The following is a 13,114-nucleotide window of genomic DNA, read 5'->3' on the forward strand; positions in this document are numbered from 1 at the left end:
GATTACAGACATGAGCCACTGTCCCTGGCCCATTTAAGCTAATTCTGAGACTTTTTCCCAAATAGAGAAAAACACATCTGTAAATCACAACTGGAAAAAGAAAGGAGAGCATGAAGGTCCTGGGAAAGGGGTGAAGGCCCCTGCTTGAGGACTTCATGGGGTTGGTATTCAGTCCCTCATGGTACCAACAATAGGCTATGCATTCTACAGCTGCTCTTCGTGGCCTGTGTAAATTCTGAGCAAAAATGACCTTTCCCTGGGTCATGTCTGCTAAAGCAAGTATCACCATCCAGTCAGATGGGGCTGATCCCAGCAGATGCCCAAGAAGGAAGTCACCCACTGTCTAAAAGTCCTACATAATCCTCAGGGTTCATTTTAGGTGCCACCTCCTCCATGAAGTCTCTAGTGAACAATGCCCCATTTGGAATGAAGTACTCCCTTAATAGTTTGATTGTATTTATATTGTATTTGATTGTACATTGACCACTTATCACCTCTCGTTTTTATTTTGTAGTTAGTTAGATACATCTGTCTTCTCTCCTGACGTGGACTCCTTTAGGTCTGGGGCATAGGGTCTGTCAGTGCCCACTGAATTGACTTTTAGTTGATTTGGGCTTACTGCAGACCTTTACTACACATGGCAATTGAGCTTTTGCTCTCTGATCATGGAGAAGTTTCTACTATGCAATAGTCAGGAGGCAGGAGGGGGCTGGTCAGTGTGTAAGTACCCAAGGGAGGATTAAGATAAGGTGCAGTCTGCGCACAGCTCCTCACAGTGGGTGGAGGCACCCAGAGGAGAGAGGCAAGGTACCTGCACACGCAGCAGGCTGGTTATACCTCCCTCCAGTGTCTTCCTCATGTCAGGTGAATGAGAGCTAGAGGACCTTGGGATCTTGCTCTTTAGCCAGAAAATGGCCACCTTCCATAAGTCGTAATGGTGATATCCTGAAGTGAAGGTCACAGGGCAACAGATCTAATGTCTATTTTATTGATCACTAAAGTTTAGGGTCAATTGAGAGTGGGTGATAGATATATGACTCTTCATTCATTATCTCTTTGGTATTTATATTTTTGACTTATTTTTTCAGAGCTCCATTGGTCCCTATTCAGGAAATGCTAAATTTAAACACCCTGGTCCTGTTTTGGAACCTGCCACCTAGAGTTCTCAAGTGCTGAAGCCAACGACCTCCTTCCCATCTTCACTCACCAGTAATCTACAGGGTCAGGCTCAGTGGGATCTGTCAAGGCAAGAGGGGTGCTTCAGCTGATCCCATACTATCACTCAATTCTGTTTTTCTGACTCTCCTGTTTGCTCTTCAATCCAACCTCTACACTCCTTCAAGTACTAAAGTACAAATTTGAGCATGTAATTCTCCCACTTAAAAATCCTTCAATAACTGCCCTTCATTCCAAACAAGATCAAGATTGAGTTCCCTACCTTGGCATTCAAGGTTCTCTGAGACCCTGCCTCCATCTCCTCCTTATACTTTATGTTGAGGCCACACCTAATTGCTGGTGGTTCACACAATGCTTTCTATTCACCCCCATGCCTTTGCTTCTGCTTTAACTTTTTCTTGTGCTGTCCTTTCAACCCCTCTTTTCCTGGCTAGATCCAGCCTGTCTTTTTAGCATCTAATCAGTTGTCAGCTTCTTCAGGAAACATTCTGAAGATCCTGTGATATGAGGTAAATATTTCTCGTCTGTGCTATCTTCTCCTAGCACCTTATGCCTGCCCCTGACATAGCATTTTGTGCTACTTGATGTTATCTGTGTGTGTGTCATCCTCAGCACCTCCCACTGCTCCTTGAGAATGGGCCTAAGTGTTATTCATCATTGAATAATAAGCACCTGGCAAAATGCCTGGCACAAAGTCAGCATTGAATAAGTTCTTGTTGGATAGAATTTCAATTTCTTCTATCTTACAACTTGTAAAATGATTTTTACAAGTTTTACTTATTGATTTCTTAGATAAATTCTACATGTCATTTTTTTTTTTTCAAATCTGCAGGCATAGTGGTTCTATTAATGCACCAAAGTAACTGAGAGCTAGCTCTGAATGCCAGAGAGCAAGGCAACACCCATGAGAATTAAGACAATGGCAATGAAGGTCCCAGTCATCATCTCAGATGGATTTGCAGTGGCATGAAGCCTCAAACGGTTCTCACAAAGGTCTTTATAAGAGACTTACCTCCTGATATAAATGACGAATTGATGGGTGCTGACGAGTTGATGGGTGCAGCACACCAACATGGCACAAGTATACATATGTAACAAACCTGCACGTTATGCACATGTACCCTAGAACTTAAAGTATAACAATAAAAAAAGTAAAATAAATAAAAAAATAAAAGAGACTTACCTTAGTTTAAAAGGCAGGGTGGGAAACCCATGACCATTTCCTCCAGAAAGCACAGAATTCCTGCAAGCCTGGAGTCACTATGTTGGCTGCCATGCTGTCAGCCTAGCCCAGCAATCTTTCAAGGTGCCTCATTGCATGGCATCATTTGCTGTATTGTAAGAATTCTGTCCAAGTAAGAGTCAAGCAAGTTTCCTTTGAAACAATCACTTTGCAGAAGGAAATGGAAAGTTTCAAGCATTTATTTATTTGTTCAACAAATATTGATTGAATACCTACTACAGGTACTGAAGATACATTTTTAGGGAAAAAATTGTCAAAAATCTTTGCTCTAGTGAAACTTGCCTAGTGGGAGACACAGCCATATTATGTTATACTGAAGGTAAATGCTATGAAAAATAAAATAGGGCCGGGTGCAGTGGCTCATACCTGTAATCCCAGCGCTTTGGGAGGCTGTGGTGGGTGGATAACCTGAGGTCAGGAGTTTGAGACCAGACTGACAAACATGGCAAAACACCTTCTCTATGAAAAGTACAAAAATTAGCCAGGCATGGTGGTGGGTGCCTGTAATCCCAGCTACTCAAAAGTCTGAGGCAGGAGAATTGCTTGAACCTGGGAGGCAGAGATTGCAGTGAGCTGAGATGATGCCACTGCACTCCAGCCTGGGCAACAAGAGTGAAACTCCATCTCAAAAAATTAATTAATTAATTAATTAATTTAATAGAGCATGTAATGGGGATTAGAAGTGTGATATAGATTATTTACTTTTTACAGGGGGTTAATTTTAATGGAGGTAATGGTAGGGCTCACAAACAATTGGAATATTTGAGCAAACACTTGAAGGAGATGAGGGAGCAAGCCCTGTGGCCATGCAGAAATACAGGCTAAGGGAACTGCCAATACAAAGGTCTTAAGGAAGTTCACAAGAGGAATAGTGAGGAGAGCAATGTGGGGGATGCAGGAGAGAAAAAAGAGAAAGAAGTAGGGATGAGATCAGAAAGGTAACAGTGGGTAGAGCTCAGGTTACCTGAACCCAGTAGAGCTTCAAAAGTACTTTGACTCATTTGCCAAGATGGCAATTTTTAAGAGAGATGTGACATGATCCAAAGTTATCACTGATCTCTCTGCTGCTGTGTTGAGAATAGACTAGATAATGACAAGGTTGGACATGAGAATACCCATTAGGAGTCTACTGCTATAATCCAGATGGCAATAACAGAGACTTGGACAGTGTAGAAGCAGGGAACATGGTGAGAAATGGTTACATTCTGGGTATATTTTGAAGGGAGACCCACTAGGGTTTTCTGTAGTGTATGAGAGAGAGAAGTAAAGGATGATTCCAAGGTTGACCATGGAAAGACAGAGCTGCCATTAAGTGAGCTCAGGAAGACTGCAGGTAGAGCATCTATGCGGGATGATCAGTAGTTGGACCTAATAAGTTTGAAGCAACTATTGGATATCCATAGGAAAACATAAAATAGCAGTTAGATGCAGGAATCTAGAGTTCCAGAGAAAGATCAGGCTGTAAAAATGGATGAGATATAAATGGTAAAGAGAAGAGGTCCCAGGACTAAGCACTGGGACATTCTATTTAAAGGTAGAGAAAAGAAGAGAAACTGATAGACTGAGAAGGAGCAAGTCATTGAAATAGTAAGAAAACCAAGAGGGTGTGGTATCCTAGAAGGCAAGAAAGAAATTGTTTCCAGAAAGAGGGAATGCCCAGATGTGACAAGTAAGATGTAAACAAAATGAGGATTACGAACTGACATTGGGCTTATCAATGTGCTGGATATTGGTGACTATGGGGTACTGGTTTGAATAGTGTCCTCCCAAAATTTATGTCTACCCAGAACATCAGAATGTCACCTTATTTGGAAATAAGGTCTTTGCAGATAACATGTTAAGATGAGCTTATGCTGGATCAGGGTAGGCACCAAATCCCATGACTAGTGTCCTTATAAGAAGGTCATACAAAGACATAGAGGGACATACAGGAGACTGCCATGTGACATTGGAGGCAGGAATTGTAGTGATGCAGCTATAAGCGAAGGATTGCTGGCAACCACTAAGAGGTAGGAAGAGGCAGGGAAGAATTCTCCCACAGAGCCTTCAGAGAAAGTATGGGCCCACTGGCACCTTGACTTCAGACTTCTAGCCTCCAGAACTGTGAGACAATAAAATTCTGTTATTTTCAGCCATCCAGTTTGTGATACCTCATTATGGCAACCCCAAGAAACTAACACACTTGATAAAGCAGTTACTCACTTGTCTATAACTTGATTTTCTCAGCTGTAGAATAGGAATAACAGTACCTGCCTCAGAGAATTGTGGTAAGGAGTAATAATATATCTAATATTCTTATAATAGTATATACCAAATTCTACATGTTAACCACTATAATGATTATAGATCTAATAATTTTGTTTTGAAATAATACTTTTTTCACTTGTTCTTTGTTAAATTCTCATTAGCTCATTAATTTAACAGATTAAACTTTCCTAAACTTTTAAACACCAATTTTACATTTAATCAAATTCTCTTAAATATTTTTAAATAAGGAAAAGGATATAAATCTAGTGAGTAAAATTCTCCTAAATTTTTAAGCATTGTTTAAGCAATTGACTAATTAAATTTCTGTGAATATTTCAAACTAAAATCATAAATTTAAAATGTGATTATATTAAACACTCCAAACATCTAATGCAGTTGTTAAACAAAATTGTTCTCAATCACATAACTCTTATAATGCTAATAAATAAAATCTTATACATTTAGGTGAAATTATCTTAAGCATTTCAACATCTTAAAAATAAGCTTTATAAATGTAGTATAATAGATTTTCCTAAGCATTTAAATGGTGACTATAAATTTAACTAGTTGTTATTCTAAATATGTCCATTAAAATCATGAATCTTATAATTTTCTAGTATATCAGATTGTTAAGCATTTAGCTTAAAAACAAAAGAAAAGTTGGGATAACAAGATGTGTATTGCACTTGAATAAATAAAATTTACACAAAAGCATCATTTATAATTCTTATTTGTTCAACCTTTCTGCGTCACAGTTCCTTTTCTAATTAATAGGAACAAAATGATCAGTTTAGGAGCTCTTTCTAGGAATTGAAATTACAGATGACCAGAGATTTGAGTCCCAAATTGCAGTGGTAGAATAACTGTGCACAGACATGGGACAGGGCATTGGTTGCCTCACAGGGGAATTTTACCAGAGCTATGAATTAATAAGGCGAGTTTCTTCTTCTGGTTGGCTTCTGCTTGCTGTACTGTCAGTGGGAGACAATCCTAGGCTTTTTAATGAAATTTTATTTTGTAACCCAGTGCATCACATATATCCTAGGAATCTTTCCAATTTCACCCTTATCGAATTTTTTGTTATAACTTTTATCATTCCTATTCCCTGATTTGGGTAGATGCAATTAGGGGCACACACTCTCCCACATAGTAGTCACAATCAGAGCTTCCTGCTGAGATGTCCTTTTACTCTCTGTTCCTTCTCTTCATCCTTGATTCTATAGTCTTCTTTTGACCACACTGAGCCCTTCAAGAATAGGATGCGCATTATTTATCTTTGTGTTTTTTTGTTTGTTTGTTTGCTTTTTGAGAGGGAGTCTGGCTCTGTCACCCAGGCTGGAGTGCAGTGGCATAATCTCAGCTCACTACAACCTCTGCCTCCCAGGTTCAAGTGGTTCTCCTGCCTCAGCCTCCCAAGTAGCTGGGACTACAGGCACCCACCACCACACCCAGCTAATTTTTGTGCTTTTAGTAGAGACAGGGTTTCACCATGTTGACCAGGCTGGTCTCGAACTCCTGACCTCAGGTGATCCACCCACCTCGGCCTCCCAAAGTGCTGGGATTACAGGCGTGAGCCACAGCACCGAACCTAACTTTATTTTCTTATTGCTCAGCACAAATGCCTGGTACTCAATAAATGTTTGTTGAATGATGAATACATGTAATGAATATTAATTTGAAGTAACAAACTCCAAACATCCTCAGCTTTACTTCATCAGGTATAGTAATTTTGGCCCTGTAGTAATTTCCTATCTTGCCACCTCATCTGAAAAATATGACAGTCCTTGTCTTACCTTCTGAATGGTGTCTTCACTGTAGCCTTTGCTTCTTGATTGTTTGTAATGAGCTCCTCTCGGTAAATAACAGTCTATACGTCACACATGCCACACACCATTTGCCACCTTTCCCCTCAAGGTCTACTTGACAGTGAATCTTAACACACTCTCCTATGAAGTCTGGACTGGTCAGAATTCATTTCTGGACTGAGAATCCTTTTTAGAAAGGTGCTGTAGTGGAGTTACTATTCAAAGCACAATAATTTACCATTCTGGACATAGTACTTAAGAGCATACATTTGAATCCATAAAAGCATGGTGGCAGATTCTGGCTCTGCCATTTACTACCTTTATTATTTGGCCTTTTTCAGACTCAGTTACCTCACTGTAAAACTGTAATTGTAATATCTGTCACAGAGGGTTGAGGTGAGGCGTGAAGGAGATAAGGTATGCAAAGTTCTTAGGATAGAGCTAGTGCTTAAGCAATCAATAAATAGTAGTTATTGCCCAAATGGACTCTTTCATTCTCCATGCTACTGACTCAATCTCCTGAAAGGCAGGATAGTCACATTCATACTGCTTTATTTCTTTAACATACCTGTTCTTAAAGGGGAGATGGGAAGAAAAAAAAAAAAAAAAAAAAAAAGAATGTCCTCTTTACAGAAAGCTAATCAGATTGCAAACTGGCAGAGTGTGATAATTCTTCACATATTTGTAAAGCTGTGCTAAGCAACAGTCAACAAAATCAGATTCTAAACCAGCAGAGCATGATGAATCTTCATATATTTGCAAAGCTGTGGTAAGCAATAAACAGTCAACAAAATCCTGAGATTTTTGTGCTTTTTAAATAAAATTTTAAATGTAAATTTAACAATATTAAGTATATATAAGATTAAATCATGTAATAAGAATCACTTTCATTTTTGACAAGCTTCTTAGTTCAGAGCCCTTAGGTACTTCCTGTAAAAAGTCCCATTTTCATATACACAGAGAGATATTATCTAATGTTTCACTCTATCTTTTCATGTTCTTAATTTGGGGTCTGTTTCAATGGCCTGTCTCATATCAGCTGTCATTTTTGTGATCGAAATGTCACTTCACATTACAGTTTTCATTAGGACAGTTCTCATCTTTGGTTTCAATTCAATTTAATTCAAATTAGATCCTTATGTCTCAGGACAACTGAATTCACTTAAAATCTCCTCTGTTCAGATAGGATTGTAACCACTACTTCCTGTTGATACTACTGGAGTTGTTGGTACCTTCTAAACCCCTGGTACTGCCTGGGAGCCCACCAAGTCTCATAACAAGGACACTGCTGCTTCTGCCCGTGGAAATAGGGCTGGCACCAGCATTGGAACCAGCCAGGCTAGCATTATGCTTAATATTAAACCACCATTACAGTCTCTGGTGTTGATGCCTCAGTCTCTACCACCCTCGTCTCACCAAAATCCCACTGAGTCAATGCTTTTCTGAATTACGGAAAAATCTTTTCTCCCATTCTGTTTTATAAAATTTTCAGCTGAAAAATAGCTCACTAGGTTATAGGAGTTTGGAAAGGTGTAATTTGCTTATTTTGTTTGATTTGGTTGAGTTTTTCTAGTTTTCCCCCAACAGAAGCCAGACAAAAGGGGGCTGAGCAACAACAGCAACATTTACTCATGTCTTCTCCTGAGACAACTTTTTCAGACCTAACTTGTATACTTGACTTTCCCTAGAATAAGTTTGTTTTCAAGAGGCTGTTCTTGCAAGACTACTGGTAGCAATGACCCTACCATGCCACCAGATGTATTGAAACTCCTTAATCCTGTCATCTTGTGGGCTCGGTCCCAGCTCACAAGCATTCTAGGACCTTAGTGGCACTGTCCAGAAGAGGAAAAGATTCAGAGCCCAGAAAACTCACCCAACTGAAGGACTGCACCTTAAGAAGGGGTAGACCAGTAGGCCACACCGCCGTATTTCCAGAGGCTGACCTTGACTGGCTAATTGCATGCACAAGGAAATTCACCAAATGAGCAAAGTCCAGCTATGGAGTTCAGGTCGGAGCTACGCTGTGACTTGGCCATTGGCAACAATGCCTCTGCTAGTGGTATCCCTGGGTATGGGGACTGGTAAAAAATTGGCTGAGATTGCAGCCTAGCCCTCTAGGGAGGCTTTAGACAGGCCATAAGAAATCAGGTACAGAGGTGGTCCCTAAGGCTGGATACTTTGGGAGAGCTAAACTCAAAGCATTCTGAAGGAACTGCTTAAATGAAGAGGTAAAACTAGGTCATAACAAGGAAAAATGAGGTTGTACACAGAACTGAGGGGGCAAACAAGATACATATGCATGTCACTAGCTGGGGGAATCCAGAGAAATGGGATGAGCAGCTAGGAAACCACAAGTAGGATATGGCACCTGCTGTATGCTACTAGTTTGGACTAGGCGTCTTAAAGGCAGCTAATCTGGCTAGATTTAGAGTCTAGAAAGCCAAGGCAAATAAGGTACTTTTAATACATCAGAAATGTGGACTGGACCTACAGAGGAAATTGACATAATTGCTAAAGCTTGGACTTTGAAATTAAAAGTCTTGGGTTTAAATCTTAGCTCTGACCCTTAGTCACAGTGTGGCTTTGCGCAAATTAGTGTCTCTACAACTCTGCATCCTCCATTAAAGAACCCCAAGGGGTCTTTTAAGAACTTGTAAAGTCGCCTGTAATCCCAGCACTTTGGGATGCCGAGACGGGCGGATCACGAGGTCAGGAGATCGAGACCATCCTGGCTAACACGGTGAAACCCCGTCTCTACTAAAAATACAAAAACTAGCCGGGCGAGGTGGCGGGCGCCTGTAGTCCCAGCTACTCGGGAGGCTGAGGCAGGAGAATGGCGTGAACCTGGGAGGCGGAGCTTGCAGTGAGCTGAGGTCCGGCCACTGCACTCCAGCCTGAGCGACAGAGCGAGACTCCGTCTCAAAAAAAAAAAGAACTTGTAAAGTCTATATCCCAGTGCCTGGCATACAGTAAGTACCCAAAAATGAAGGAATATTGGCTGATACCATCACAACTTAATTCCAGATCACATTCACTGGTGGCACTGAGCCTGTTAACAATTTGCTTTCTCTGATGAGAAAGGACTCAGGAATTGGCAAACTGATATGGGTATGGGTTTCACAGTTTGAAAGAGTGGCTAGGGAACCAAAGGCCTGACATAGGTGGTGGCTTAGAAAGTAGAGCTATTCGGAGGACGTTCCAGGGTAGCAGCTGATCTGGCAAACTGATATTTGAACCACAATATTAAGACAAATATCATTCATGCTTTCTTCCTAGACACAGAAACAAATACCTCTTTCCCAGAGATGTGTGTGTGCACCCGCACACATGCACACACTTCAAAGCCATGGGTCACAATCAAACATTGTTTCCCTTTGCAGTGAACACACTGCTTTTTAATACTTTCCTTAAGTAATAGCCTCATATGTGAACTTTTGATCTCTGAAAGGAAGTCCATAAATTTCAGTGTCAGAATGGTTGCTACTCTTTCATAGTTTATATGTAAATTTTGTTATTCTTATATCCATAGAAGTCACTTCAGTTTTTTCTCTCTATAGCCGCAGTATTACTACAGTTAATCTGTGCTGGCAGGTGCCCTGAGTTTAAATTAGGTTGAATGCTGGGCTGAGTGTGAAACACAAGAGATACTGCTAGTCTAAGTCTGGGGCTTCCTTAAGAGAGCCCCTCCTTCACATCTTGGAGACAAGGAATGATGTTGCACCACTCAGACCTCATCTTTGCATCCCAGCTGTATTAGTCCATTTTCATGCTGCTGACAAAGACATATCTGAGAGTGGGAAGAAAAAGAGGTTTAATTGGACTTACAGTTTCACATGGCTGGGGAGGCCTCAGAATCATGGCAGGAGGTGGAAGGAACTTCTTACGTGGCAACAGCAAGAGAAAATGAGGAAGAAACAAAAGCAGAAACCCCTGATACACCCATCAGATCTCATGAGACTTATTCACTATCACGAGAATAGCACAGGGAAGACTGGCCCCCATGATTCAATTACCTCCCCTCCTGGGTCCCTCCCACAACACATGGGAAGCCTGAGAGATACAACTCAAGTTGAGATTTGGGTGGGGGCATAACTAAATCACATCACCAGCCTTACCTCCGACCACTTCACTCCTCACACTACAGTCCAGTCACACCAAATTGTGATGATTCCGTCAATGCACCGTGCCCTTTATTGCATTTCTGCCTTTGCACAGTCTCTTTTCTCTACCCCAAGTGACCTTTCTTCCTTCTTTCCAGAGGGATTCCTCTTAAGCCTAAATGGCCTACCTCAAGACTCACCCTTCAGAATGTTCTCTGTAGACCTCCTCAATCCCTTTGAAGTTACTTTCTCCCTCTCATTGCCCCTGCAGTATTCTATGCAGCTTCTCACATTGTAATTTCTCCATCTGTGAGCCCTTTGAAAGCAGGGTGGGTGTCCTACTTATGGTCTTTATATCCCTAGCATCTATTAGCATGTCTGGCACTTGTTTGATGCACATTAAAAATGCATGAATGGGCTAGGCGCGGTGGCTCACGCCTGTAATCCCAGCACTTTGGGAGGCCGAGGCAGGCAGATCAGGAGGTCAGGAGTTCAAGACCAGCCTGGCCAACATGGTGATACCCTGTCTCTACTAAAAATACAAAAATTAGCCAGTTGTGGTGGCAGGTGCCTGTAATCCCAGCTACTTGGGAGGCTGAGGCAGGAGAATTGCTTGAACCCAGGAGGTGGAGGTTGCAGTCAGCCAAGATCATGCCACTGCACCCCAGCCTGGGTGACAGAGCAAGACTCCATCTCAAAAAAAAAGAAAAAAAAAATGTATGAATGAAAGCCAAATTATTTTTTTGTTTTTTCTTCCTACAGAAACGATGACCATGGGTAAGAGGACTGCTTGTGCCAAGGATACAATAGGACAACCATCTCACAAAGATCTTAAGTAACTTTTTCCATCCAGCAACACCCAGACAATTTCAGTGACCAAACACTCAGCTGTAACCACAGCAATAACTGGCCTTCTTTCCAGACCGGGTTTGGTGAACCTGAATGGTTCAGCCACATTCTGCAGGTGGCCCAAGGTGATGTGCTTCAGGGTAGCATGTCTCTCATGCCAAGAACAAAGATTGGACTATGAATGAAAACAAATGATAGATATAGTGACAGTACCAAGAGTACCAGGACTCAGTGTTTCATATGAAGCCTTTGGTGATGAGGACATAGCATCTGCCCTGGAAATTGTTATTCTAACATAATATTATTTTCTAGAATGCCCTGGAAGGACAGAATATTTAAAAATATATCCAGGTGCTAAATAGGCAGCAGATCTCAATTCACACATGACTACCTTTGAGCTAATGACTGTCTCCAGAAAATAACTGTGCCCCAAAAGTGCTCCAGATTTGCAAGGAAGAGCCCCAAGAGAATAATAGGACAAGCAGGCTGTTCCCTGGAAAAAAAATCTAGTGCAAGGAGGGCTAGTTCACAGCAAATTCACTGCCTCCTCCCATGCACATGGTAGAGAGTACCAGTATCAACATGGCCCTGTTTTCTGCTAAAACCAGATTTTGAGGAATCAGAGACCCCCAACACTATTCACTCAGTAACCAGCAGCCACTTCCTTTCAACTGGGAATGTTATTAGAATGAAAAGTAATTGTTGGCCAGCTGCAGTGGCTCACGCCTGTAATCCCAGCACTTTGGGAAGCCGAGGTGGGCGAATCACAAGGTCAGGAGATCAAGACCATCCTGGCTAACACAGTGAAACCCCATCTCTACTAAAAATACAAAAAATTAGCTGGGTGTGGTGGCAGGCACCTATAGTCCCAGCTACTCGGGAGGCTGAGGCAGGAGAATGGTGTGAACCTCGGAGGCAGAGCTTGCAGTGAGCCGAGATCGCACCACTGCACTCCAGCCTGGGCGACAGAGCGAGACTGCATCTCAAACAAAAAGGGGTAAGATGAGATCATGGAGAGAGAACACAGCCATCCCCTAGAGAAAGGCACAGATTTTGGGCTTCTCTGGCCTGAGTGCCTTCTGGGGTATTTCCATATGCAATGGCCCAGAGTCATAGCCTTGGGCAACCACACACAGAGGCTTTCTTCTCACTTCAGACATAAACATCACTTTCACAGCACTTGGGGATGGAAATACCTGTAAGAGTGAAGATCAAGGGCCCTCCCCAGGCATCTCATTCATTACTCAGCTTCCTTCCTGACCAAGTCTGCCAACCAATGGCCAGCTATGCGCCTCATCCTCATTGCCTCTGCCTCCCTGTAAATGAAACCAAAGGCCTCAGCATATCCTGGGAGGACTGGGGGCTGTTACCTAATGGTCATCTCTGTCCCATTATAGGTGCAAGGCACCCCATCCACACATTTGCACCACTACTCCAAAATAATATTTTTCTTTTCACACAATCTCTTTGCAGCAGAATCCAGAATTGGATTGTAGTTTACCTTCCCGGAAAGTTCATTATCTTTGTTTCAATTAACATTTCATCATGGAACTAACTGGGTGGAAGAAGGATCGTTACACGTCTTCAGAAAGTTCTCATTGCCCCAGCTGCCTAGTACTGTACAAGAAGCTCTACTCTGATGGCAGATCTAAGAAGGCTATAGGCCTTTGGTTGTAGGAAGCAGTGTCATTACA

The 13,114-nt window shown here is 41.8% G+C and overlaps 1 protein-coding gene across 1 annotated transcript in view; it reads left to right on the top strand.

The window, feature by feature from the left end:
• Positions 1-11,651, top strand: part of SYT9 (synaptotagmin IX) — a 245,027-nt gene extending 233,376 nt beyond the window's left edge. The window contains exon 7 of the mRNA XM_011954351.1: positions 11,334-11,651. Within this exon, the coding sequence (XP_011809741.1) occupies positions 11,334-11,342 (9 nt within the window). The 3' untranslated portion in view covers positions 11,343-11,651. The remainder of the gene's footprint in view (positions 1-11,333) is intronic.
• Positions 11,652-13,114: the final 1,463 nt, after the last annotated feature.

The sequence above is a fragment of the Colobus angolensis genome, unplaced genomic scaffold (genome assembly GCF_000951035.1).
Source record: "Colobus angolensis palliatus isolate OR3802 unplaced genomic scaffold, Cang.pa_1.0 Scaffold381, whole genome shotgun sequence".
Lineage (NCBI taxonomy): Eukaryota > Metazoa > Chordata > Mammalia > Primates > Cercopithecidae > Colobus > Colobus angolensis.